Source organism: Aquarana catesbeiana, linkage group LG02 (assembly GCF_042186555.1).
Source record: "Aquarana catesbeiana isolate 2022-GZ linkage group LG02, ASM4218655v1, whole genome shotgun sequence".
NCBI lineage: Eukaryota > Metazoa > Chordata > Amphibia > Anura > Ranidae > Aquarana > Aquarana catesbeiana.
Genome location: NC_133325.1, coordinates 644,490,517 through 644,516,066, shown reverse-complemented (window position 1 = coordinate 644,516,066; position 25,550 = coordinate 644,490,517). Strand labels below are relative to the sequence as shown.

Sequence of the window (25,550 nt, the reverse complement as noted above, 5' to 3'; positions counted from 1 at the left end):
TGCCTTTGCAGTGTGTTTTGGATCATTGTCCATCTGTACTGTGAAGAACTGTCAATCAACTTTGCTACATTTGGCTGAATCTGGGCTGACAGTATATCTCTAAACGCTGCAAAATTAATCCGGCTGTTCCTCTCTTCTGCCACATCATCAATAAACACCAATGACCCAGTGCCACTGGAAGTCTTGGATGCCCATGCTATCACACTGCCTCCACCATCTTTTACAGATCAAGTTGTGTTCTTTCAATCATGAGCTGCTGTTCCCAGCCTTCTCCACACTTTTTTTTTTTTTCCTCCCCTTTCTGGTACAGATTAATCTTAGTTTCATCCGTCCAAAGAATACTTGGCTTATTTAGATGTTTTTTTGGCAAAGTCTAATCTGGCTTTTCTATTCTTAAGGCTTATGAATGATTTGCACCTTGTGGTGAACCCTCTGTATTTGATCTTGTGAAGTCTTCTTTTGATTGTAGACTTTGACAATGATACGCCCACTTCCTGGAGAGTGTCCTCACTTGTCTGGATGTTGTGAATGGGTTTCTTTACCATAGAGAGGATCCTGCGATCATCCACCACAGTTGTCTTCTGTGGACGTGTAGGCATTTTTTTGTTGCTGAGCTCACTAATGCGTTCTTTCCTCAGAATGTACCAAACTGTTGATTTGGCCACTCCTAATGTTGCTGCTATTTCTGAACATAAATTTATTGGATTTATTGTGTTTTTGAAACCTTACAATGGCCTGTTTCAATTGCATGGACAGCTCCTTTCAACGCATGATGTAGGTTCACAGCAATAGATTCCAAATGCAAATACCACACTTAGAATCAACTCCAGACCGTTTACCTGCTTAACCACTTCTGCTCTGGAAGGTTTTACCCACTTCCTGACCAGGCCATTTTCTGCGATATAGCACTGCATTGCTTTAACTGACAATTACAGAGATCAGTGCTAAAAAAAAAAATGCACTAACACTGTATAAAGGACACTGGCAGGGAAGGGGTTAACATCAGGGGCAATTAAAGGGTTAACTGTGTTCCCTGGGTGTGTTTACTTACTGTGTGGGGGATGGATGTTCCTGATTAGCAGGAATTGGATGTCTCTCTTCCTGTCTGACAGGACGATCTGCCTTGTTACATAGGCAGACTGTCCTTCTGTCTCTCCAGCTAGCGATTGCCGAGGGTGGCCATGGGACCCACTGATTGGCTCCCGCTGTGTTCAATCACATCGGGAGCATGGCTCCGGTGGCGTGCGCCCCAGAGCTAAACATGAATCATGTACAGGTTTGTAATTTTGCGCTTAAGGGCCGCCCTGCCACAGTAAATGTAAATAGGGCGGTCCTTAAGAAATAACGAAGGAGTAGCCCACACCTGGCCATGAAATCGCTTTTGATTTGATAATTGTCCAATTACTTTTGGTCCCTTGAAAAAGGGGGATGGCTATTCTTAAGAGCCTAAACCCTTCCTCCGATTTGGATGTACCTATCCTCAAATTAAACCTGAGTGTGCACACTTTCTGCACATATCCATTATAGAACTATAGCTTGAATATGTTTTGGCAAATACCTGAAAAAGCAAAAATTGTGCCTGTGTCCGAATATATATGGACCTAACTGTATTTTATTATGAATGTAGATCATATGACAAAACTCAATTAAGAGATTTACTTTTTAGATATGGCTACCCTGTGAGCTTTTTTTTTTTTGTTTGTTTGTTCTTATCTGGGAAACCTTGTGACTGACTGGAAAGATGTCCCAGGTGTGGGATTTTTGGGTGTAATTAACAGTCCTCATGTCCACTATGGTCGGTAAATGTTTTAATCTGTTTTACATGGACAGATTACCTCAAACCTTTTTTTTTTTTTTTCACATTCGGAAAATATTTTTGTTGAGGTGACTTAAGAGAAAGTGAGAGGATACAGAAAAAAAATGTAGATTTGGGGGGGGGGGGGGGCGACGGGTGTGACAACAGAAAAATATAGGTGGGGCAATTGATACAAACTCGATTTACAGCAGGAACAAAACCATTGCAAGCATACAAAAAAAACAAAAGACGCTGTATGTGGCAAAAAGGCTTCATATTAAGGAAGTCATAAAATATAACAGTCCTAATGTGGCTGTATAAGTGTTCAGGCATCCAAAATAAAAACATTTCAGCTGCACTATTATAAACCTGGGGTATCAGAAGAGCCTATCCTCAGGGGATAGGGGACCCTAAGGGGGTATAGCTGATAGACTTCATGCACCAGACTGAACCACCCATTGAGCTCATACCTTTTTGGTATTTTGGCAGGGTATCCCCTATGGTCACATTACATTTTCCTCCAGTTTTTAGGGTGGAACATGTAACCTGTTCCAGCATCTGCACTTTCTCCCCCCAATCTCACCCACCCCCATGACAGCAGGTAGGGGATCTTTTCCCCACACCCGCTGTCACAATTTGAAAACACAGCCATGATGGGCTTTGCCCACATGGCCACTTCATTCACTGTTTCCTGTGAATGAATAGACTGATGATGGGTTCACACATGTGCGGTGCGAATTCCAGCTCCGTTTTCTCTGCGAGGAGCAAAAACAGCTGTTCAGCAGTTCCTCGCCGTTGTAGCTGCAGATCAGTGAGCATGGAGAGGGGGGAGGTGTAGTAAGAAGGAGAGAATTCGTGTTCGGAACAGAATGCATCTGCGAATCAGATGCGTTCCCATAGAAGATAATGTGCTTGTAATTCGCACCGCAATGCCCAGAAAACGCACACGTTTTTTGGGCAATGCTCAGTGCGAATGCAACGCACATATGTGAACCAGATGCTTTCAAATGAATACATTTTAAAATGTCCTGCAAATTGGATGCTGTGTAAGCCACATCTAATTTGCATAGGTGTGAACGGGGCCTAAATGTTCTGTCATACATCACAGCGGATGGCTTGCAGTTCTCAATGCACTACAAGGGTGCTGGTGAGCGTCCTCGTAATTCATTGACGTTCCTGCTCTAAAGGGCCTGCCAGTATCAGAGGTACAAGCAGACCGCTATCCTGAGAGTCTGCAGGAGCTGGACCTTGCACCTACGATCTGCCAAAAAAGTGCGTTTTTTTTTTTTTTTTAATTTTTTCAAAAGGAGAATTTAGCCTTTTACATGATGAAACCATGATTCCTGGTGGGGTAGCTTGAATCCAATGTGTGTATTCTATTTTCAAGTGATTGGTTTCCATACAGAAAACCAGTAGTGAAATTTTCTAGTCCTAAATCTGATAGTAGACAGTATTACGGGTTCAGGAAATGCTGTCATAAAAGGTGATCGCCTGTTTACAGTATATACATCAAATGGCACTTGCAATACTGCAAGCAGGTTGGCTCTTTATTGCAAAAGAAACATGTAGTGCCTCTTCTGCAGTAAATTAAACCTACCTACCTGCTTGCAGTCTTTTTTTGGAATTGCGTGCGCAGCTCAGATTGCATTCCAGCACATATTCTGTGTGCTGGGATAACATGCACAGGAGTGACGTCATCCCACGCCAGCCAGTGAAGACAGCCAGGGACCCAGAAGAAGCTGGGCAGGCGAGGGATGTCGGATCTCTGAAGGAGAGGCAAGTATTGGGGACTTTAATTCCATTTCAAAGTAGAATTCTTCAGTCTACACTCCTGCTGAAAAAAAAAAGCTATTATAAGTCCATTCTGGTTCAGTCCTCCAGCTCCGTGGTGACTGGAGGGCAGGGAGCACCAACAACAGTCTGTTTTTAAACTTTTTTTTTTTTTTTCAAAGTCACCGGGCCTTCTTTTTTTAGTTTGGTTGACTCCGAGAAAAAGCAAAAATGAAGTTCTTTCATATAACTATCAATCAGAATACATTTTCTGCTGGAACCTGATTGGTGGTTGTTGAGTAATTACTTTTGTGCTCATTTTCTTTTCTCTATTTTGAATAAATCAGTTAAATCTTGTCTTGCCTTATAGCATTTGTTTGGCTTTCAAATCTTACTCAAAAGTCATTTTGGTGGAGATTTTGAAAACACTTGGAAGCTTAACTCCAGCTTCTTGCGATAACAGTTCGCTTCATTAGTGCCTTTTTTGTTCACTTTACCAGATTTCCAGGTCTTTAAGGCAATACTGCAGCCACATACATTTTTTAAATACATTTATGTGGACTATTTTATATGCCAAAGTTTTGGGGTTTTGTTTTTGTGTGTGTGTGTGTGTGTGTGTGTGTGTGTTTTAAATGGTCACTCAGCACTGTTTATTCCCTGTTCACTTTCCTGTTTATAGGTTCTCTTTACTCTTCCCCTCCATTAATCTGCATAAACATGGCCCTTCCCTTTCTAGCAACTTTCCACTACCAGAAGGTTACAGACACAAGTTGCGCTACCCCCAACACTAAACATATGTTAAAGAATGTCAACTATGATCAAAACAATATACGTGACCCAATAAAAAACTATTTACTTTTACATTTTTAAACGGTAAGACAAAAGATGTGATGGAAAGTAGTTGTATCCAGCCTGGTAAACGATTACAGAATAAACATGCTTTGAAAAAAAGTTGTAGAGTCTTCCACCAAATCGTGTCAAACAAGGCTTACCGGACAACCATGACCTTCTTGTAATAGGTAGGTCAAAATGTGCATCTGCCCCAAAGGGCCTCTGGGTGCTGGGATACCTCCACTCCTCATATAAGGTACCTCCTAAGAATCCTCAGTCACATATCCATATGTATTCATACCCAGGATAAAGATAAACTCCACACAATGTGTACGGATGAATACTCACTTTTAATAGGAAAAGGAATAAAATTCACATTTAAAATGAATAGTGCATGGTATATACACTCATGCCACAGCAGACTCTGCCCTACAAGTTTCATCACACCTGACTTCTTCCGAGGCACAGGCGCTATGACGGGTCATCACAAATTTATACACAGAAAAGACAACCAAGCCTCACTTTGGATATCATATTTCATCAAAGTCTGGTACTGTGACCTTCAATCTGGAACTAAAAGACTTAAAGCCGGGAGAGCCCCTTGATGCTGATCGGCCTCGAATACCAGCATGTGTAATCTTATACTGTTAAAAAAATGAATGAAAATTCAAGGAGTGTAAAAATACTACTAAAAAGAGCAAAAGGTAGTATTCGGAAAGAAGGGGAAAAAATCCCGATCTTGTTGTAAACCTAAGAACCAAAATGAATGATTTCTAGGTGCCCTCCAGTGGCCAGATCCGAGAAAATTTTCATAAATTCATGTATGCATAATTTATCGCCACCTAGTGGGCAAAATACTCACTGGCCACTTTATTAAGTACACCTTGCTAGTACCAGGTTGGACCCCCTTTTACCTTCTGAACTGCCTTAATTCTTTGTGGTTTAGATTTAGACAAAATTTAGATTTAACAAGGTGTTGAAAACATTCCTCAAAGATTTTAGTCCATATTGACATGATAGCATCACGCAGTTGCTGAAGATTTGTCGGCCGCACATCCATGATGCGAATCTCCCTTTACACCACACCTCAAATGTGCTCTTTTGGATTGAGATTTGGTGACTGTGGAGGTCATTGGAGTACAGTGAGCTCATTGTCATAATCAAGAAACTAGTTTGAGATGATTTGATCTTTCTGACATGGTGCTTTATCCTGCTGGAAGTAGCCATCAGAAGATGGGTACACTGTAGTCATATAGGGATAGACATGGTCAGCAACAATACTCAGGTAGGCCGTGGCATTTAAACTATGCTTAGATGGTACTAAGGAGCCCAAAGTGTGCAAAGAAAACTTCCCCCACACCATTACACCACCACCAGCAGCCTGAACTATGGATACAAGGCAGGATGGATCCATGCTTTCATGTTTACACCAAATTCTGACCCTACCATCTGAATGTCGCAGCTGAAATCAACTCATCAGACCAGGCAACATTTTTTTCAATGTTCTTGTCCAATTTTGGTAAACCTGTGCGAATTGTAGCCTTGGTTTCCTGTTAGCTGACAAGAGTGGCACCTGGTGTGGTCTGCTGCTGTAGCCCATCTGCTTCAAGGTTTGATGTATTGTGCCTTCAGATGGTATTCTGCATACCTTGGTTGTATCGAGTGGTTATTTGAGTTACTGTTGCCTTTCTATCATCTCGAACCAGTCTACCCATTTTCTTCTGACTTCAACAAGGCATTTTCATCCACACAAAAGCTGCTCACTGGATATTTTCTCTTTTTCTGACCTTTCTCTGTAAATCCAGTAGATCAGCAGTTTTTGAAATACTCAGATCAGCCCGTCTGGCACCAACAACTATACCACTTTCAAAGTCACGTAACCTCCCTAGCAGTATTCCCGAGTGTGGCTCTGGGTTAATTTTCATTACCAAAAGCGGTAAGCCCGAGCCACACTCAGGATTGCATCGCAGTATCCTGGCACAGGTTACTTACCTTGTCCCCAGGATCCTGCGATGTCCTCCGCCCAATGTATTACTGTTCCAGGCTCCGTTCCCTGCGAGCGTCGCAACGCATGGGGGCAGGGCCCGGCGGCAAATTCAAAAAAGTACAAAACACATACCCATAATACACTGTAATCTGTAGATTACTGTATAAAATCATTTCATATGAGTTTGGTCCCTAATGGTTTGTCCAGTGCCCTGCCTGCACTATTATATATACTGTTCTTTCTGCCTGGAAACCTGAGAACGTCCATGGCATGCAAAAATCATCCCTCTACATCAAAAGCAGTTTTAGACCAGCTAGAAAACAGCGATGGTGAATTAGAATCACTTGCAGAATTGAGCAATAGTGATTTGTGGGGAAATTTGTCATCAGACACTGAATTTCAGTGTTTTTGATTTATGTTATTGAATAAAATGTAGTATTATATTATTTTTTATAATTATTTATGTAGCCCCCTGTTCCTAAAATTGGGGCTTTAGTGTAAATTTAGTTTTTGGCTGAGCTGTAAACTGCTCAGACTGATTGTATAGTTTATTTGGTTCTGCTCTAAATTTAACTCAGTTGTGCATTTCTCACTGTTGCCAGTAGGTGTCACTAGGACTAGGTTGAGCTATGGAATGATTCTTTTTTTTTTTTTTTTTCAGAACAGCCCAGTAGGAGGTTCCTGGCAGAGCCATGTACTCTCACACTTCTCTTACCTCAGGGCCCTCCTGGCCTGAGGATGTGTTGCTGTGAGCTCTGCAAGTAGGTCCAGAAGCCTGTCTGGGGCTTACTAACCCTGCGGTGGTCCTTAGGCTGTCTTGCCTGTGTGCAAGAAGCTGAGCCAAGCTGAAGAGACCCAGGGGAGGACCCTTGCTGGAGAGGGCCAGGAAGAAGGCTTTGGTTTGGAGGACACACCTATACCTAAACTGCTCTTACAGTGTTGCAGGATGGCTTAAAGGTTCTGACACTCTGAAGCTGAATCCTATTCTGCAATCTAAACCGTGGTAACTAGCTCCTAACTGCTAAGTCTGTGAGAGAGACTTATCCAAGAGTGCTACTGGCTGCTAAGTCTGAGAGAGGCTTGTCCAGAAATGCTGCTAGGTCTGTGTGAGAGGCCTATCCAGGTATTCAAGATCTGCTAAAAGAGAAAGCTGTTTTACCTTTGGATTCAAGGAGTCTGCAAGTGATCCGAGACCTCCCCTAACCCTCTCTCCTACTTCTTTCAAGTTCCTCATTAAAGCATTGAAAAATATCTTGAGTGACTGGCATCCAAATTTTGTCCTAACTTCCCATTACAGCCCTGAATGTCAGCTTGCTCCCTGCCTCTGGAGGTACCTCCTTCCCTCTGGTAGACCCAGGGGGGTGCTACATTTATTATATTATAATTTATGATTTCATGTTTCAAACTTTATCATACCCGAGATGTCTACTAGACTCTTGTTTGCACAGATTTAAGTGAGTTGTTCCTAAGAATTGCAGGCCTACTATATAAAACGCCAAATTTCCATGCAAAACAATGTACCGCTTTGACAGTCAAAACTCAGATCTAATCATACCGCAAGGCAGATTAAATCCCCTTTCTTCCCCATTCTGATGCTCTGTTTCAAATTCAGCAAGTCGCTTTCAGCACGTCTAGATGCCTAAATGCATTGAGTTGCTGCCATGTGATTGTCTGATTAGCAGTTTGTTACCAAGCAATAGAACGTGTACCTAATAAAGTGGCCAGTGAGTGTATATGAAGTCATTTTTAAAAAAAACGGTACTTAACAGTATAATCAATATAAAATAAGAATGTTTAAATTCAGAGATCCAAAACATAAAATATACAAATTATAAAAAAAATTATAAAAATATTACATGATCTGATGGAATCACAGATTAAATACTATAACACCACTGCACAAAATTAATAACACAAAACACATTCTACCATATCCTATCCACTTCCAGAAACCTGTTGCAATACCACTACTGCAAAGTGCTAAAGAACCATCAATCATAATTTTAATATAGTTTTTGTCCATCTGTCTAAAATCAGGGCATTGTACTCTGAGAAACATTTTTTCTTTTTCTGACCTTTTACTGTGTCCACTTATACCAACATGGAGCATCTAATGTAGGGAAATTGCCGCATCTGGGTTCCATTGACATCCCAGTGGATACAAAAATAAATACAAAACTGGTATAATCCACCCAAAACTAGAAAAATATCACTGATTAGGCACCATAGAGATATTTTTACTGTGTCTGGTCACATTCACAACATGTATTGCGTTTATACAGTTTGCATAGTATGTTTAGCCACAAGAAGCATCTCCCTTTGTAGGTGTACATATTGCCTTGTTTCTTTCCTACTACTTTACTATCTTTATTATGAGGAATAAGCTCAGCAGCTGGTTGTGCACGACTCCCTGGATAGGTCCACAGCACAGTTTAAGCCCTGGTTCACACCAGTGCGACTTGTCATGCAACTTAATTTAATGTCGCATGACAAGTCGCACCCCATTTGTGGCAATGGAACTGTTCGAATTCAAACTTTGCAAAAGGTTTTTGCACGATTTCAGCGCCACTTGCATTGACGTCTTAATTGAAATTGCACAGATGTCAGCATGCCGCACATGAAATCACACGGATAGTCTGCTTTGAAGTCGCGTGACTTCAAAGCCGCATCGTTGTGCACCAGGGCTTTAAGGCACCGCAGACAGCAGCATCTTCGTAAAACATCTTGGTGTGGTTTGTTTATAAAGTCTGTCCACAAAGTATAGGCATCAAAACGGCAAAATAAAACAAAATGAGAATTACAAACACTGGATCCTATCTACCTGTCTTGGAGCAACCTACTGCTGCCCAGCCACCTGACTGTCACACAGAAATCACTCACACTTAAGCGTCACGTTTTCAAGCGTTTTTGTAGCTTGTTAGGTGTTTTGTGTTTTTTTTTCTACGTTTTTCAGCTAAAGGTGTGGAGTGCTGCTAAGAAGAAAAAAAAAAAGGGACGGACAGCTGCTGTTTAAGCAGAAAACGCTTGAAAAACCACTTGAAAAAAGACTTGTCTTGCTTTTTCAGAGTTTCTATTAAAGTCTATGGGGGGGAAACGCTCAATTCTGCCTGAAAAGTAGGCAGTGGACCAGTTATAAAATATCTGCAATTAATGTAGCTAAACGAGTCTGCAAACAGCTGATTTGATTGGTTCAAAGTTTTATGCAAAGCGTTTACCCCTTAATATTCAAATCTTTTAACATGGTGGAGATTTATATCATTGTATGCTCAAGCCCACGTTTCAGAAGGTTCTGGAAATGTCAGATGTGCATTTTATCAAGTTTATTCCAATACAACATGTGTAAGCAGCTGGTTGACATATGGCCATTGTGCATAATGGTGTTGGGATATCATATGTTCTTAGTGAACTTTGTGTCCTCTGTGTCCTCTGTCCTGAAATACAAAAATATAGCTATACTTGCTCTGATTTAGGTGTCGCTTGCAGCAATTGGGTGAGTGGTCTCCCTGGGGTATGAGTCTGGCCTTATTATATAGAAAGCGTGTAGCTTCTTGGAAAAACTGTGCAAACATACCTTGACCCTTGCCTTTTCTTCATGCAGGGGTTAGCTGTACAGTTTCCTGAGGGCTTTAATGGTGGACAGATGACTTACTTTTCATGGAAACCTCTTCTTTTCTCGAGACATCAAGCCAAATGTTTTAATTTGTTTTTTGTAAGTTTTGCATAGAATAGTGAAGATTTAGAATATTTGTCCAGGTTTATTGCTCAAGTTAGTAACTCAATAGGGGGAAATCTTCATAATGGGATAATAATGATCTTTCCACCCCACTAGAAAATATATGTATTTTTTTATTGCTGTCTGTGTCATTGTTGGGACATTTCAGTCCAGGTGTCAGATGAAGTCTTCTGATCATAGACACAAACAGCTTTACACATGGCAAAATACCTTTCCTATGAAGTAAAACTGCTCAGTGACAATAATATATTTTGTACACTCTGTCTTCATAGGTTCTGGAATTTGCTTTTGTAATCAAATGTATGTATAGCTAAAACCTTTTTCTTAAACCCTGTTAGCATGTGTTGTTTTTTTTTTTTTTTTTTTGTCCCATTGAAGAGATTTCACTTCCTGTCCTGGAGACTCAATAGGAAGTGAGGGGGAAATCCCTTCTTGGCCTTGTGATGGGTGTCCCTATTAGATTTTCCCTTACCTTTTTTTTTCTGTGACAACTGAAAATTTTGGTTTCCCATGACAACCCTAGCACACATAATAAATCTAGTAACAAGCCTGATAGGAAAGCAGAGAGACTGGCAGGAACACCACAGTTTTTTCTGTCCCTAGTGTAGGTGGACCCTTATCCCTTTTTGGGATCTGTTTATAATTTATTCATTTTTGGAGTAATAATTTTTTTTTTTCCACACAAGTGACTGCATTTTAGCCAAAGATTCTAACATTTTATAATTGTATTCTGTTTGAAAAGGTGTGTGAATCCTGGGTAAAAGTTGTGAATCTTGTTTGATGTCATATATAAATCCCTTTTAAATCAGTTTAGTTTTACTATACTGTGTTTTTCAAAAGTAAACAGCTTGGATTAATCAGAAACTTGTACTTTAATTTGCTCCTATAATTTTTTTTTTTTTAATTTCCTTTTATTTTTCTCACAGTTCGAGATCGTGTTAGAACAAAGATGGAGCGTGATATTTTGGTGGAAGTTAATCATCCGTTTATTGTCAAATTGCACTATGGTGAGTACAAGATTTCTCGCTGCTTGATAGACTTGCACCAGCTGTTAGAATGTCACGTCCCAGTTTTAAAAAATTTTAACTTTTTAACTGGATTCAGTAACTGTCTGCTTTGGCACCTTGTCTTTTAGTGTGTCAGATTTTTACCAGTAATGTGAACCTTGAATGAAAATGTAAGCTTTGCACAGGACAAATCAATATGCAAATTCTTAGACCATTGGGTTATTCGCCCACCTCCAGGTGATTGTACAATGGCAATTAGCAAAGCTGAAACCCAGCCATGCATAATCCCTCCCATTCTCTGGACTTTCCGCTTTGAAATAGTTACTTTCATTTCCTTATCATGATCCTATAATGCTGCAGTGTGAGAGAGCTGGTGGGGCGCTGTACAGGACTGTGGTCCGCTACAGTGGAGCCCTGTTCCTCATGACCCTGTGGATAAGGCTGACCAGGATTTGGCAAAGATTGAGCTGCATACACTGCAGCTCTGCACCATAAACTGTAAGCAACATGCCCTTGCGTAGGGTCGCAATGTGCTTAGCGCCCACAGATGTTACATGTGGGGGGAGATGGGGACCGAGTGCTTGAATGTGTGGGTTCCTCCTGGCAATGGGGATAGACATTTCTTCGCAAGCTTGGCCAGCTTAAATCCCCAATATGGCTCTGGGTTCAAGTCGGTTTTAGGGATTTCCCTAACTTCTTCAGGGGCATCTTTCTTTAATGCATTCAGTCTCCACAGAAATTCTTCTTGCCTTATCTTTGCTGCTCTGTCGAGAAGAAAGCTGATCAGTCATCTAAAGATAAGTTGGAACTTTTGTCTTTTACCTGCTCTTTTGCTGGAGAGTAAGGTGTCAAAGGAGAATTTTTTGGCTGAGGTGGATGCCAGTGAGGATTTGGGAATCTTCTTCTCTTTTTTTTTCTTTTTTTTTAAAGATGAGTCCAGAGCTGTCTCAGTCACTAAAGACCACGGTGGGCTTTTTAGCTGGTGCGGTATGCACAAATTTAAAGTTGCTGCTTCCAGAGTCCTGATCTCCCAAAGTCACTGATTTGGTTCCTGGCAGTTGGTATCCCATGTCTTTTTCTGTGCACCCTCAATTGCATGAAGTGTTGTATGCTGATTGGACACATCTGTAGAAGGGGTTTTCACCACCCAGATCATTTGCTTAAGAGGACCCCATGGAGGAGGATTTCTGCAAACAATAGGGAAGGCTGTTAACTTGGCCAATTCAATAAGACCCTTATGCTGGCCATACACTATACGAAAAATCAACTGAAATTTGGTCATTTAGACCGCTCGTTTTTCGGCCATTTAATGGGCACAAATCGGTAATCTGTTGGGTCGTTTTTGAGCCGAAAAAAACAAAGGACAAGTTTAGAAATGTTCTGCCAAAAGAACGATCAATTGAAAGGTTAATGTGTTTGCTGTCCAAACTGTTTGCACTAGGCATATGTGAAAAAAAGGAACGACAAACTGAATCATTTTATTTCCATTAAACAATTTATCAGTCATTACATGATGGCACTATTGTTTGCTCTCAAGGCCGAATTTTCAATTTTCAAAAATGGGTTTGAACGATTTTTCGTATAGTGTATGGCCAACATTATGGTCCCAATCTTCAAAGATGCAATGGGTTTGAGGTCCTCTTCAAGGCGTCATCCTCTCTGTTGGGTGCATTGCTATAGCCATTGGTGACTGCGATGTGTTTTTGCCAAGTACTTAAAGTTTGGGCATTGCATATTCCTTCCACAGAAGCAGAACCAGTGGAACCTTCCATTTGGCGGTACCTGGAGGAATTCCTGAGCAAGCAGCCTGAGGGTCTGTCATTTGAGGATGAGTGTTTTGAGCCATCCTTGGATTCCTTCATTCAGAAGGTGACACTGGATAAAAGTACACTCTTGCCTCTAAACAAGGCTAAAACCACACTCAAAATAACAGTGCAGCCCTCATCACCCAAGAAGCATTCCTTTCATAAGCAGCAGACCATTACCCCCATGCAGAGCCCTAGCACCCAGTTCTGTAAGAACTGCACCCCCAAGTCCTCCAGGTCCAGAGACCTGGTAACTTTTTTTTTTTTTTTCGTCAGAGAGCTAGAATCAAATGCTTAGATCCATAATTGAAAACTGGTCCTGCTCCAGTTCAAGGGATGCATCATCACTCTGGCAAGCTTTTGTGGTCACACTTGTGATGGGTGAAGCCTGGATTTCATATACAGTTCTGACACCGCTCCCTGTATCACTGACTGTTACTGTAAAAAGGATGATTTTGTAATCGCTTCACACTGGAAACTTTTCAAACTTGGCACTAAAATTCAGCAAAGAAAAATAATTAGCTATCTAATTACAAACCGCACTCCTATTAAAGTGCAAGTGCAAAATCACTCTATGTGAAAACAACATGTTATGGAAAAAAAGTCATGAAAATTGTGAAATAATGTCTGCCAACTGAATACTAAATCATCATAGTGAAAAAAATTAAATAATGAAAAATAATCAAAATATACAAGGTGAAAAATTAAAGGAAAAGTCCGCAAATAATATCCAAATACCAATGTGTATGAAAAATATAAATCAATCATGAATCAAAATGTTCAAATAATGAAAAACAGAGCTTCTGAGTAGATTGAGCTTCTGGGCAAATCTTCCTTGGGTACAGCGAAGCATCAAATAACAGTATTCAGTCACCATCACCAGCCACACAGCCTACTCACCAGATGGAAGTGACTCCCATGACAGGAGTCAAACACGCTTTGGGGACAACCAACAGGGCTTCTCCCGGTCACGGCTAGGTGCAGATGCTGGAACTCAGGTGTCTTGATTAGCACTAAGGCTACTTGGATGCATGCGCCCGGACTTCCCAAGGTGGGTCACAGAGACCATAGATGTTTAAGAATGTGGAAAAATGAATAAAAATCTCCCATGGTGAAGTAAGCCAAAATATTTAATAGGCTAAAAGCGGCTTAAAACCACATTACCCACATAAGGGTTCATGCGGGCAAACAAAAAAGCAGGAAAACCAGATACGAGCGGAAGTGGCATGTCACGTTCGTTTCGTCAGTGCCTTCTGACGTCATCAGGGATCGTATGAACGGGCACACCGCCTCCTTAAATACACATCACCATTAAAGGCATCCAATCCGGTGACATCTCATCTAACAGAGAATTAGACCAGAATTAGAAATTTAATTGACTGCCATCTTGTGACCAAAAAGCAAAATACAACAAAAATTGCAATAAAAATTTACGACATCCAAACTGCCATCTTGTGGTAAGATGTCAAATGTCATTGATTAAAATTGAAATAAATCAAAAATTAGTTTAAAATTAAAATTAAAAATTGGATAAATTTTTTTTTTTTTTTTTTTTAAAAAAGGAATACAAAGAGATGAAACCGAAATGGACAGCCCCTTCACAATCTGGAAGGACAGGAAACCAAATACTCAGTTAGACAAATAGCAGTTTAAATCAATATCGACATTGATACCTGCCGGAGTGAGTGTGTCCAATCGGTAAATCCATTCCGTTTCATTTTTTGATATTCTCTGAACCATATTTCCTCCCCTCCAATCAGCATCCAGCTTGTCAATACCAAAAAATCTGGCCAAGCTGGGATCCTGTTGGTGGTGGATTCTGAAATGGCTAGAGAGGCTGTGCTTGGGAAAACCATTTTTAATATTTGTAAGGTGTTCATTGATACGTGTGCAGAGATTTCTTTTAGTACGCCCAACGTACTGTAACCCACATGGGCAAACAATAAGGTACGTGACAAAGGTGGACTTGCAGGTAATAAACTTGTCTATTTTATATTCTTTACCTGTACTAAAAGATGTGAAGTGTTCCACTTTCCTTACGTTATTTCTAGTGTAAAAAGGATGACTTGTAATCGCTTCACACTGGAAACTTTTCAAACTTGGCGCTAAAATTCAGCCACTCAGAACTCAGTCCCAGATGGATGACCAGGTGTGACATGACACCACTGGTCGCACCACTGGTCGCACAGTGGCTGTAAAGCCTCACATGTACCCAGTGAAGTGAACAGCCTCAGGTGATACACAGGGATGAAACAAACATCCCTACATACATTTTACATGCATATCCGCTTTCTTCAGATTTTTATATTCTTTAAAAAGTTCAGATCATGTTAAGAGTTTTTCTCTTCCTTTTCAGCACTGCAGTGAAGTCTGGGCATACAGCCAAGACAGCTGATTTGGAGGAAAGGCACACACCACCACTCCACATAGGTAGAGACTTTCAGAGGTGTTTGTTGAATAGTTCAGTTTTCTGCTAATCTATAGCATCCTCCCCAACACAAAACTTTAGGCTGCCTTTATCTCAGTTGACGGAGAACTTGTCAGTAGTTATCAGGCTGATAACAGAAGAATGAGACAGGAGAAAGCCACGGGACATAGGGCTTTGAACAGAGATAAGAAAAGACTGCAGATATGTGCCCAGCTCAAATTTCATGAATCGGGTTTACATCCACTTTAATGCCACTTCTGCCTAGAGCACTTATGTACTCAGGTGCCCCCCCCCCCCTTTCGCTATGCAGGTTTCTTGCAGGGGGATCTATACCTGGGTTACTGCACACTCCTTTCGGACACACTTCCTTTATTTCCCGCACTCCTCCGTGAGTACCCCACAGGGGAATACCCTCATTTGTAGCTATGGCGGAGACCAGGAAAAAGGCATCCAATTCTTAGAAAGGCTAACATACATTCTGAGTTCCCACACAACATTTAGCCTCACAGTAGCGATGTGTCCCTGGCATCGGAGCGGGGCCCTGTTTTAACACCAGCCTCCACATCTAACACTCTCAGACATGCAACAAGCTTCCTACTTGACAAAAACAGAATTCTCTGCATTCATGTCAAACTTTCTTGGATGGATTACAGCCTTAATTTTAGCCAATCCAGAGAAGTCCTGTTTGCAGTTTGCGAGTAGTCATGTGGGGGACACACAAAACATGTGGAAGAAGGTGCTCTGGTCAAATGAGACCAAAATTTAACTTTTTGGCCTTAAAGCAAAATGCTATGTGTGGCAGAAAACTAACATTGCAGATCACCCTAAACACATGGTGGTGGCAGCATCATGTTGTGGGGGTGCTTTTCTTCAGCAGAGACAGGGAAGCTGGTCAGAGTTGATGGGAATATGGATGGCGCCAAATACAGGGCAATCTTAGAGGAAAAACCTGTTGGAGTCTGCACAAGACTTGAGACTGGGGCGGACGTTCACCTTCCAACAGGACAACGACCCTAAACGTACAGCCAGAGCTTCAATGGAATGGTTTAGATCAAAGCATATTCTTGTGTTAGAATGGCCCAGTCAAAGTCCAGACCTAAATCTAATTGAGAATCTGTGTGCAAGACTTAAAAATTGCTGTTCACAGATGCTCTCCATCCAATTTGACAGAGCTTGAGGTATTTTGCAAAGAAGAATGGGCAAAAATGTCACTCTAGATATGCAAAGCCGGTAGAGACATACCCAAAAAGACCTGCAGCTGTAATTGCAGCAGAAGGTGGTTCTACAAAGTATTGACTCAGGGGGCTGAATACAAATGCATGCAGCACTTTTCAGATATTTGTAAAAAAAAATTGAAAACCCTTTATCATTTTCCTTCCACTTCACAATTATGATGTTGGTCTATCACATACTAGCCCAATAAAATACATTTACGTTTTTGTTTGCAACATGACAAAATATGGAAAATTTTAGGGGGTATGAATACTTTTTTCAAGGCACTGTATGTGCAGGATCTTGTGGCTAAAGACTTGAACAGCAGAAACTGCATGGTGAAAAGACTTCTCACACACATGCCCTTCCAGGAAAGACTTCTATTTGGCGAAACCCTTGACCAATTTATCACAGGTGGCAAAGTTTTACTTCATCAAGAGTTCCAAAAACTACCCTCCTTAGAAGCCCCCTCACCCCTGTAAGCGCAGAGCACCTGCATGCCCTAACCAGGCTTCAACTTCAAAGCCTAAGTTCAGCTCTTCCTTTTGGCATGAGGCTTGGCCTACAAATGCTACTAAGCCTTCCCCAAAGCTCTCTTCACAGTGAAAGGGTGCCCTCACTCCTAAGAGTAGAGGAACTTCTGTTACAGTTTGCATCTTTTTGGATCACAGACTTCCAGACCTGTGGGTTCAAAAAGGGTACAAGAGTTCAAAACGTTGCCGCCTCACCGCTTTTTCTTTTAAATCAACCAAAAACTGTCCATGGACAGAAAGATTTGCAGAACGCTTTGAACCACTGCAGAATGCTTTGCAGAATGCTTTGTGGCAACACTGGTACAGGACTCCCTTGTTCCAGGGAGTCCTGTACCAGTGTTAACACAAGACAGGAATTCTCCTGAAATCAGTTCATGGTACTAAAGCCAAGAGGAGATATTTGTCCCAACCTGGACATAAAATCACTTCCGTCTAATTCCAAAATTTTGCTTAAATCTACAAAATCAGTAATTGCTTCTCTGAGACTAGGGGGACTCATGGCATCCACTGACATCCAAGATGTCTATATGCATGTTCCATTTACCCACCTCATCAGCGATTTATTTTTTAAGCTTTGCATTGACAAACAACCACTTCCAGTTTGTTGTACTGCCCTTGCACTTCTCAGCAAGTGTTCAAAAGACAATTAAACTTCTCCAGGCCTTTATCTGGGTGATACGTTTCAACAGATCTGCTCTCCAGCCTTCCCTGCACCTCAAATATTTGGGTCTAACCTGGATACATTCTAAGCAAAAGTCTTTCTTCCAAAAAAGAAAGCTTTCTCTAAGAGCTCCTGTTTGACAGCTGAGATCCAAAAGAAATCCCTCAGTGAGATTTGCCATGAGAATTGAGTCTAATGATCTCCTTCGAAGCAGTACCTTTCACCCAATTCTACTTAAGAATTCTCCAACTAAACAACATTCTGTCAGCATGGCTCTTTCCCTAGACTTATGCTCCTATCCAGCCAAACAAGCATTTTCTTGTCCTGGTGGATTACCACATTGACTCTAACAGTGGGAGAATATTTCTTTCTCTACAGTTAAGAAGTTCTTACAACAGATACAAGTCTGTCAGGCTGGAAAAGAGTCTTCTAATCCTTGACTGTTCAGGGAACACAGTCAAGAGGAAAAAAACCTCCCCATCAACATCTTGGAGCTCAGAGCAGTCAAGTTGTCCCTCCAGTACTGGACCCCCTCCCTCCCCCATTCTAAAGGGACTCCCAGTTTGTGTGCAATTGGATAGTGTCCCCACAGCACATTATATCAACTATCAATGAGGCAAGAGGAGCCTGACAGCCTTGAAGGAAACAAATCAGATTCTCTTCTTTGCCCAGATATTTTTGTGGTCCACATCCTGGGAGTGTACAATTGGCTGGCAGATTTTCAGCCAAGGCTTGAAAACCAAGGTGAATGGTCCCTTTTATCCAAATGTGTTCAATCTGTTATACTAAAAATGAGGGACTCCTGATGTGGACATCCTAGCCTTCAGATGCAACAACAAACTGCCTTTTTTATAGCTGGAACAAGAGTTTCCTCAACTCTGATCTCAGATGCTCTAATAATCGTTTGGTCTCAGTTCAGGCTAATCGATGTCTTCCCTCCACTGAAAATTCTGCCTCGTCTTCTCCACAAAATAAAGCAAGAGAAGAAAATGGTGATTCAACTTTCACTGAACTGGCCCAGAAGTCCCTGGTTCACAGACATAATCAAACTTCTTTCAGGCAGGCCAGATCTGATATCTCAAGTCCCTGTCTTCCCCTCTACTTCAGTCTCTGGCTTGAAGGATGTGGCTATTTAATCTCACGTCTTAAAGGATAAGTGGGATTTCTGCATTTGTGATTTCTACCTTGCTAAAAGCAATAAAGACCACTTTCAGGAAGATCTACAGTATTATCGTACCTGGAAATTTCTTTGCCTGGTGTAAGCGCAGTCAATTCAGCCCCAGGGATTAATCTGTGCCTTGCTTTTTGGCCTTTCTGCAAACAGGCCTTGATTGGAATCCAGCTCTTGGCACCCTAGAAGGGCGGTGTCTGCTTTTAATCATCCTTTTTGCAAGGACTTCTGGCTTTGCATACCTTTGTAAAAAGCCTTTATTCAAGGTGCTTCTTGTGTTAAGCACTCCTTGCAGAACCCTGTGCTTCCCTGAAACCTTGTGTTCTCTTACCCTTGAATCCAAGAGGTACTCCCTTAGAGATTCTTGCCAGCAAAGTAGCCCTTTTGGTAGCCATCACGTCTGTCAAACATCTGTCTAAATTGGTAGCTATTTTCTGTTAAGAGCCTATCCTCATACCTCACAATAACAAAGTTGGATTACACCCAAGACCATTGTTTATTCCAAAGGTGGTTATAGCATTCAATCTCAGTGAAGACATTGTTCTACCATCCTTACACCCTGCTCTTAAGCATCCAAAAACATTCTCTCTACATTGCCTGGGCATAGTCAAAGCTATTCGAATGTAGCTAAAAATAAAAAGCTATCACTTCCATTAAACAAATTCCTTGTTTGTTCTTTCTCAGATCTTCACACCTTTGTACGCTGGATAATGAATTTTGATTACAAGAGCCTATGCTCTTAATAAAAAAAAAATATTATTTGGAGACACGTTGTTTATTGCAAAAGCCACCTTTTGGCAGCATTCCCCAGCATCTCGCCAAAAAGTGTGTGACGTCCCCCAGCCTTCAAATACCATTTGAACCTACCAGCAGTGCGTTTTTAAGACTTGCCACATTTGGTATCTACAGAAGGGCTCAAAAAAATGTATACACACATTAATATGAAAAATATATGTATACAAATGTTACTACTAGACTTGTATAAACATCAAAGCGTGGCTGTAAATCATGTTTGAATTGAGGTGCTCAAAGTGGTCACCATTAGCATCCAGACACTTGATTTTGGTGAACTACTGCGTCTACAACATTGATTAGAGTGTCAACAGGAATTGCCCTGCATGATTTTATAATTGCATACACAGGTTGGACTTGTGTCTTTTTTCAACCTCACCTACTATGTAACAATGTAACACTGATGTTTCAATTACTTCCCGTAGCGCAGTCGGTGTAGGTGGTTTTCTATCGTAGTTCTAATACGAAATAGAATTCAGGCTCTCCTTGTTAATTTAAATTGGTATTAAACCCAAAAACAGAAATGTAATAAATTGCATCCTACTGATCATTAGATGTAATGGCTGCATTGATATTCTCTTTTTAGGCTTTCTTCTCTTTTCACCTGGTGATCTATACAGTAACACACCTCCTGTATTAGAGTTCCTGCATTCTGGATGAAGGATCAACAGAGACACCTTTTGGACAGCGGTGTTGTCAGTCTGGGGCAGGGGTCTTCAAACTATGGCCCTCCAGTTGTTTAGGAACTACAATTCCCATCATGCCTAGTCATGTCTGTGAATGTCAGAGTTTTACAATGCCTCATGGGATGTGTAGTTCCTCAACAGCTGGAGGGTCGTAGTTTGAAGATCCCTGGTCTAGGGGAAGAAGTGTGTTTGGATGCAGTAGCAGATTTTAGATACATTAAACAAAAATTAAGCCAAACTTCAGCCAATATTTAAGCAGTTATAGCAACAGTTTTATCTCTTTTGGGATAAGGGTTTTCTATAAATAAAAGCTGACCACTGTAAGCCACCCTGTCTGTGTTAAATGGTTTGTCTCATCCTTCTAACTCCTGTATATGCAGGACAGCTTGCTCTTTTAAAAACAGACTTGCTGGCTCGATCACCAAGTGAAAATAAAGCGTAAAACAAAACGAGTGCAGCCGTCATTTTTAAGAATTGGTAAACTGCAGTATAATCCTGCTTTTGGGTTTAATATCTTTTAACCTAGTACTATGCTTGACTTCTAAAACATGCATTTCTAGATATTCTTATGCAAAAAATAAATAAGGTGTCCTATTAAATTTGCATTAAAAAATAAGTTATCTATTCTCTATTTCAGCTTTCCAAACAGAAGGCAAATTATACCTTATTCTGGATTTTCTCAGGGGTGGAGATTTGTTTACACGTTTATCCAAAGAGGCAAGTTTTATCTTTCATTTGATTTTGTTTTATCTCAGGTACTATTAAAAAAAAAAAAAAAGAAAACTCCAACCCTAATTTTCATCCTATACTTGTATATTTATGACTAATTGCTAAAAGGTGTTTACCCAGTCACAAACTGAATAAAGCAGACCTGTCATTTACATTTGAAAAACATGTGCCATAAATACTCCTTTAAAAGCTAAAGCCAGGTACACATGTACTGAAGTTCAGCTGTGTTCAGCAGGAACTGGACAACTTTTGGTGCATGTGTACCAATGTCTGTACAACAGAAGCCATTGTTCATGCTGGAAAATCAGCTTTAGATCAGCTCTTGCAGCCATTGGTGGTAACTGCTGATCAGTGTATTCCTGTGAGGGGGAGTTCCCCTGTCAGAATACAGTAGAACTGAAGGCGAGATCTATCAGAGTTTTTTTCGTTCAGCCACAAAAACTGTGTGTGAGCCCAGCTTGAGACTGGCTTTGCACTTTTCTTTTGTTTGGCCTGAAAATATTATATTCTGACAGCCACTGGCTAAACTTCAAATCTTCACAGGAATGAATTAACAGTGGACAGTGCATTAAGTCAGTCTGTTAGCTTGGAGGAGTAAGGAGCAGGGGGAGTGTCTTGCCTACCTAGACTAAGGGGCTATGTGTTTCCAATGATGTACACAGCATAAGGAGACGCTGCTCTAGTCCCTGCAAGCAAAGGGTGACTCCATAAGGGCAAGGAGCAACTTTGAAATAGGCAACATGGGGCAGCAGTCATGGCACCAGTTTAAACTGGAAAATAGGCAAGAACTAAAAGATAAAGAAGCTGCATACTCGGTGAGTGATTAAATCTGCTGCTGAAAATGCTCTAAAAACTGAGGCTTTAAAGCCTAATTTCAGACAGTTTTTTTCTTGATGAGATTTTTTTCTCACTTAATTTCCCTGTGACTCCAGTACAAGGAAATGAGGTGTGGTTGTCACCAGAACAGAAATGCCCAACCATATAAACTTTGTCAGAGGTTATAAAACTTCCCCACTCTAAAAATGTTTTTGTTTTGTCTGTCTCTCTTTTGGGGAGATTTCCCATCGCTTGTCAGGACAGAAAATCTCAGTTGGTAATAAAAACTGATGAGGCTCTACTCTATCTAAAATACGTTTTGACTGGAGTTTGGCTTTGATACTTGGCCCCTGTTCACGATGAATGCAACTTTGAAATCGTGCTACTTTACTTGAAGTAGCACAATTTTTAAAGCCACAGGACCGTGCGTTTTCAGGTGTGACTTGCCTGACATCTGTGGGACATCATACAGAGATGTCTATGCAAGTCGCACCTAAAATCGCAGAAAATAGCGCAGGAACCTTTCTGTTCAAATCAGTTTGGCACCACAAAGTCGGAGTCGCACTGATTTGAAAAGTTCCATTGCTGACAATAGGGTGCGATTTGTCATGCGATTTGGAAATTGCATGACAAGTCACACCGGTGTGAACAGGGGCCTAATGTATCAGTATTAGATCGTTGCTTAGTACATTTGTCCACAGCCACTTCTGTGTGTTTGCTCATGGCATGCTCCATAGCCTCATCTTAATAGCATAAATAAGACATGAAGCATGTAGCTGCACCATGGATGGGTCCAAACATATTTCAGTGTGCTCATGTCTTTAACAGGAAGCTTACAATAGGTAATTGATGTCTAGTTAATTATTCACATCTTGCTATCCTGGTTTGTTGTGTTAAGTTAGTAGCCTATTTAAATGAGTGGACTGGCAATGCACCGAACATCCAAAAACAGAACGTGCACCATTTTTTACATTGCAATCACCACAACGCACGGTAGTACAATACTGTGCTTTGCAACTTGTTTGCATTGGACCTGCATTGCCTTAGTATGTTTCAGTGTGATTCAAAATGCTGCAATGTGCATTGTAACACACACACGCAAAAGCATGTTTTGACCCTCAATGCTTTTTTTTTTTTTAAATAAAAATTGCATGACATTACATACAGAACTTGTATTTATTATTTTTCTTTTTTTATGTAGGTAATGTTCACTGAAGAGGATGTGAAATACTACCTGGCAGAATTGGCACTTGCTTTAGATCATCTTCATACTCTTGGTATTATATATCGAGACCTTAAGCCAGAAAAGTAAGTAATATATTCACATAAACCAGACCCAGAACTACATAATAAAAGCTGGGCTATCTAATATGCAAGCCTGACACAACTAAAGTCTCTCTCTCAACAGGGGGGCATACTTATAAAGCAGTGAACATGACATTCATCCTACATTTGCAAGGGTATCGTCCTGGAGCATTTGTTTTAAATTATAATTGAATGACCTGCAATGAATGTTTGGTGAATGTCACATTACTTGATTAATGCCCATTTGTTTTAATGTACTTGCATTGCATTCATAACTTTCAGTTCTATACTGAGTTGACTCCAATAATTGCATTTTCCATTTGAGAGTAAAAGGCATATTCCCCATCAACCAGTAGCACCAATTTTCAGTGTGCAGCACAAATGGCTGTTTCCTGACCTTCAATATCGATTTTAAAAACTGTTGATAGTGGCTTGATAAGCTCCGAAGCAATAAAGCTACACATTGCTTGTACAGTGTTCCCTTAGGACCTGGAGAGGATGAGCCCTTTTTCAGACAGCAATATTTGGGGTATTCTGTGCTGCTAACAGCCAGCCTGATATTTCATATAAATGTATATAAAGTAGATCTAAAAATGATCCACAGCAACGGTTGTAGAATACCTAAAGCTGAACTCTAAATAAAGGTAGAACATCCACACTAAAATTCATCTTTGTGCTCTCTAACCACTTCAGCCCCGCAAGGTTTTGCCCACTTCCTGACCAGGCCATTTTTTGCGATACGGCACTGCGTCGATTTAACTGACAATTGCACGGTCGTGCAATGCTGTACACAAATGAAATTGATGTCCTTTTTTTTCCCACAAATAGAGCTTTCTTTTGGAGGTATTTGATCACCTCTGCGGTTTTTATTCTTTGCACTAAAAACAAAAAAAAAAAAAAAAACGTCAATTTTGAAAAAAAAAAATATTTTTTTTTATCATACATCACGGGACACAGAGCACCATAGTAATCACTATGTGGGTATATAGGCACCTTCAGGTGATGGACACTGGTATACCCAATACAGGAAGTTCACTTCCTATATAACCCCTCCTCATACCAGGAGTACCTCAGTTTTTTCGCCAGTGTCTAAGGTGTTGGTCACAAATGAAGATTTGCTCTGAGGAGCTCCAGGAGGGATCCTTGCTGGATTTAAACACAGACTGGATCCATCCAAAGTGCCACTGAGGCCAAGGTGGATGGTACCCGGGCCTCATATATGAAGTACGAGGTTTTGCCTGTAACGCCTCTTTGCAGGGCTGGACCCCGGGACCCAGGGCTTTGGTCATGCTACATTACCTAAAGTTTTTCCTGGTGGGGTGCTATTACAGGTCCAAGGGAGTGGATCTCCTATAAAAAGGGACCCGATCCTTGAAGGTTTGCTAAACGCAGCCCGCCGTGATGGGTGAAGGTTGGATCTGTCTGTTAATTCAGCAGAATCCTGCGGCAGGGATAAGGTAAGCGAAGAAGCCTCGGATCTATAAAAGTCCACCTATGGTTTTCTTCTTTAGGGAAAAATGTTGTCATGCCTTAATTCTCCATTAGAGGGAGTATGTGCACATACCTTAACCGCTTGGCATCCGGAGGACGTCATATGACGTCCTCGACTTTCGGGGCTTATATCTGAATGATGTCTGAGGCTACAGACATCATTCAGATACCGGCATTTTCAGCCGGCGATTCCGTACACCATAGGAACGATCATAGCGGCTGTTCCGCCGCTTGATCATTCTTACGGGCGGCGGGAGGGGACGTCCCCCCCCTCCCGCCGCCCTCCGGTGCTTCTACCGACTCACCTCAGCGATCGGTGAGTCGGATAGCGGATCCGCCGGCGCCGGATGTTCACCATAGAGATTTCCGGCGGACCAGATGGTCGCCGGAGTCTCTATGATCGTTCGGAGGCCGGGCGCGATGTTATGACGTCACGCCCGGCCTCTGCATTCAAAAAAACAGCGCCGCTTCGGTTGTGAAGCGGCGATCGTTTTATTTTTTTTTTTTTATTTTAGGCTTCCCAGCCTAGAGGTGAGATGTGGGGTCTTATTGACCCCATATTTCACTGTATGGAGGACTGATTGTGTCATATTCCTATTACAAGGGATGTTTACATTCCTTGTAATAGGAATAAAAGTGATCAAAAAAAAAAAAAAATTTTTAAAGTGTAAAAATAAAAATTTTTAAGTAAAATTAACAATAAAAAAAAAAAAAAAATGTTTTAAAGCGCCCCTGTCCCCGTGAGCTCGCACGCAGAAGCGAACGCATACGTAAGTCCCGCCCACATATGAAAACGGT

The 25,550-nt window shown here is 41.1% G+C and overlaps 1 protein-coding gene across 2 annotated transcripts in view; it reads left to right on the top strand.

Moving 5' to 3' along the window:
- RPS6KA3 (ribosomal protein S6 kinase A3) overlaps positions 1-25,550 on the top strand; it is a 199,732-nt gene that overhangs the window by 120,347 nt on the left and 53,835 nt on the right. For both annotated transcript variants that reach the window (XM_073616491.1, XM_073616492.1), the window contains 3 exons: positions 11,043-11,123; positions 21,049-21,128; positions 23,158-23,264. In XM_073616491.1, coding sequence (XP_073472592.1) covers positions 11,043-11,123; positions 21,049-21,128; positions 23,158-23,264 — 268 coding nt within the window. The remainder of the gene's footprint in view (positions 1-11,042; positions 11,124-21,048; positions 21,129-23,157; positions 23,265-25,550) is intronic.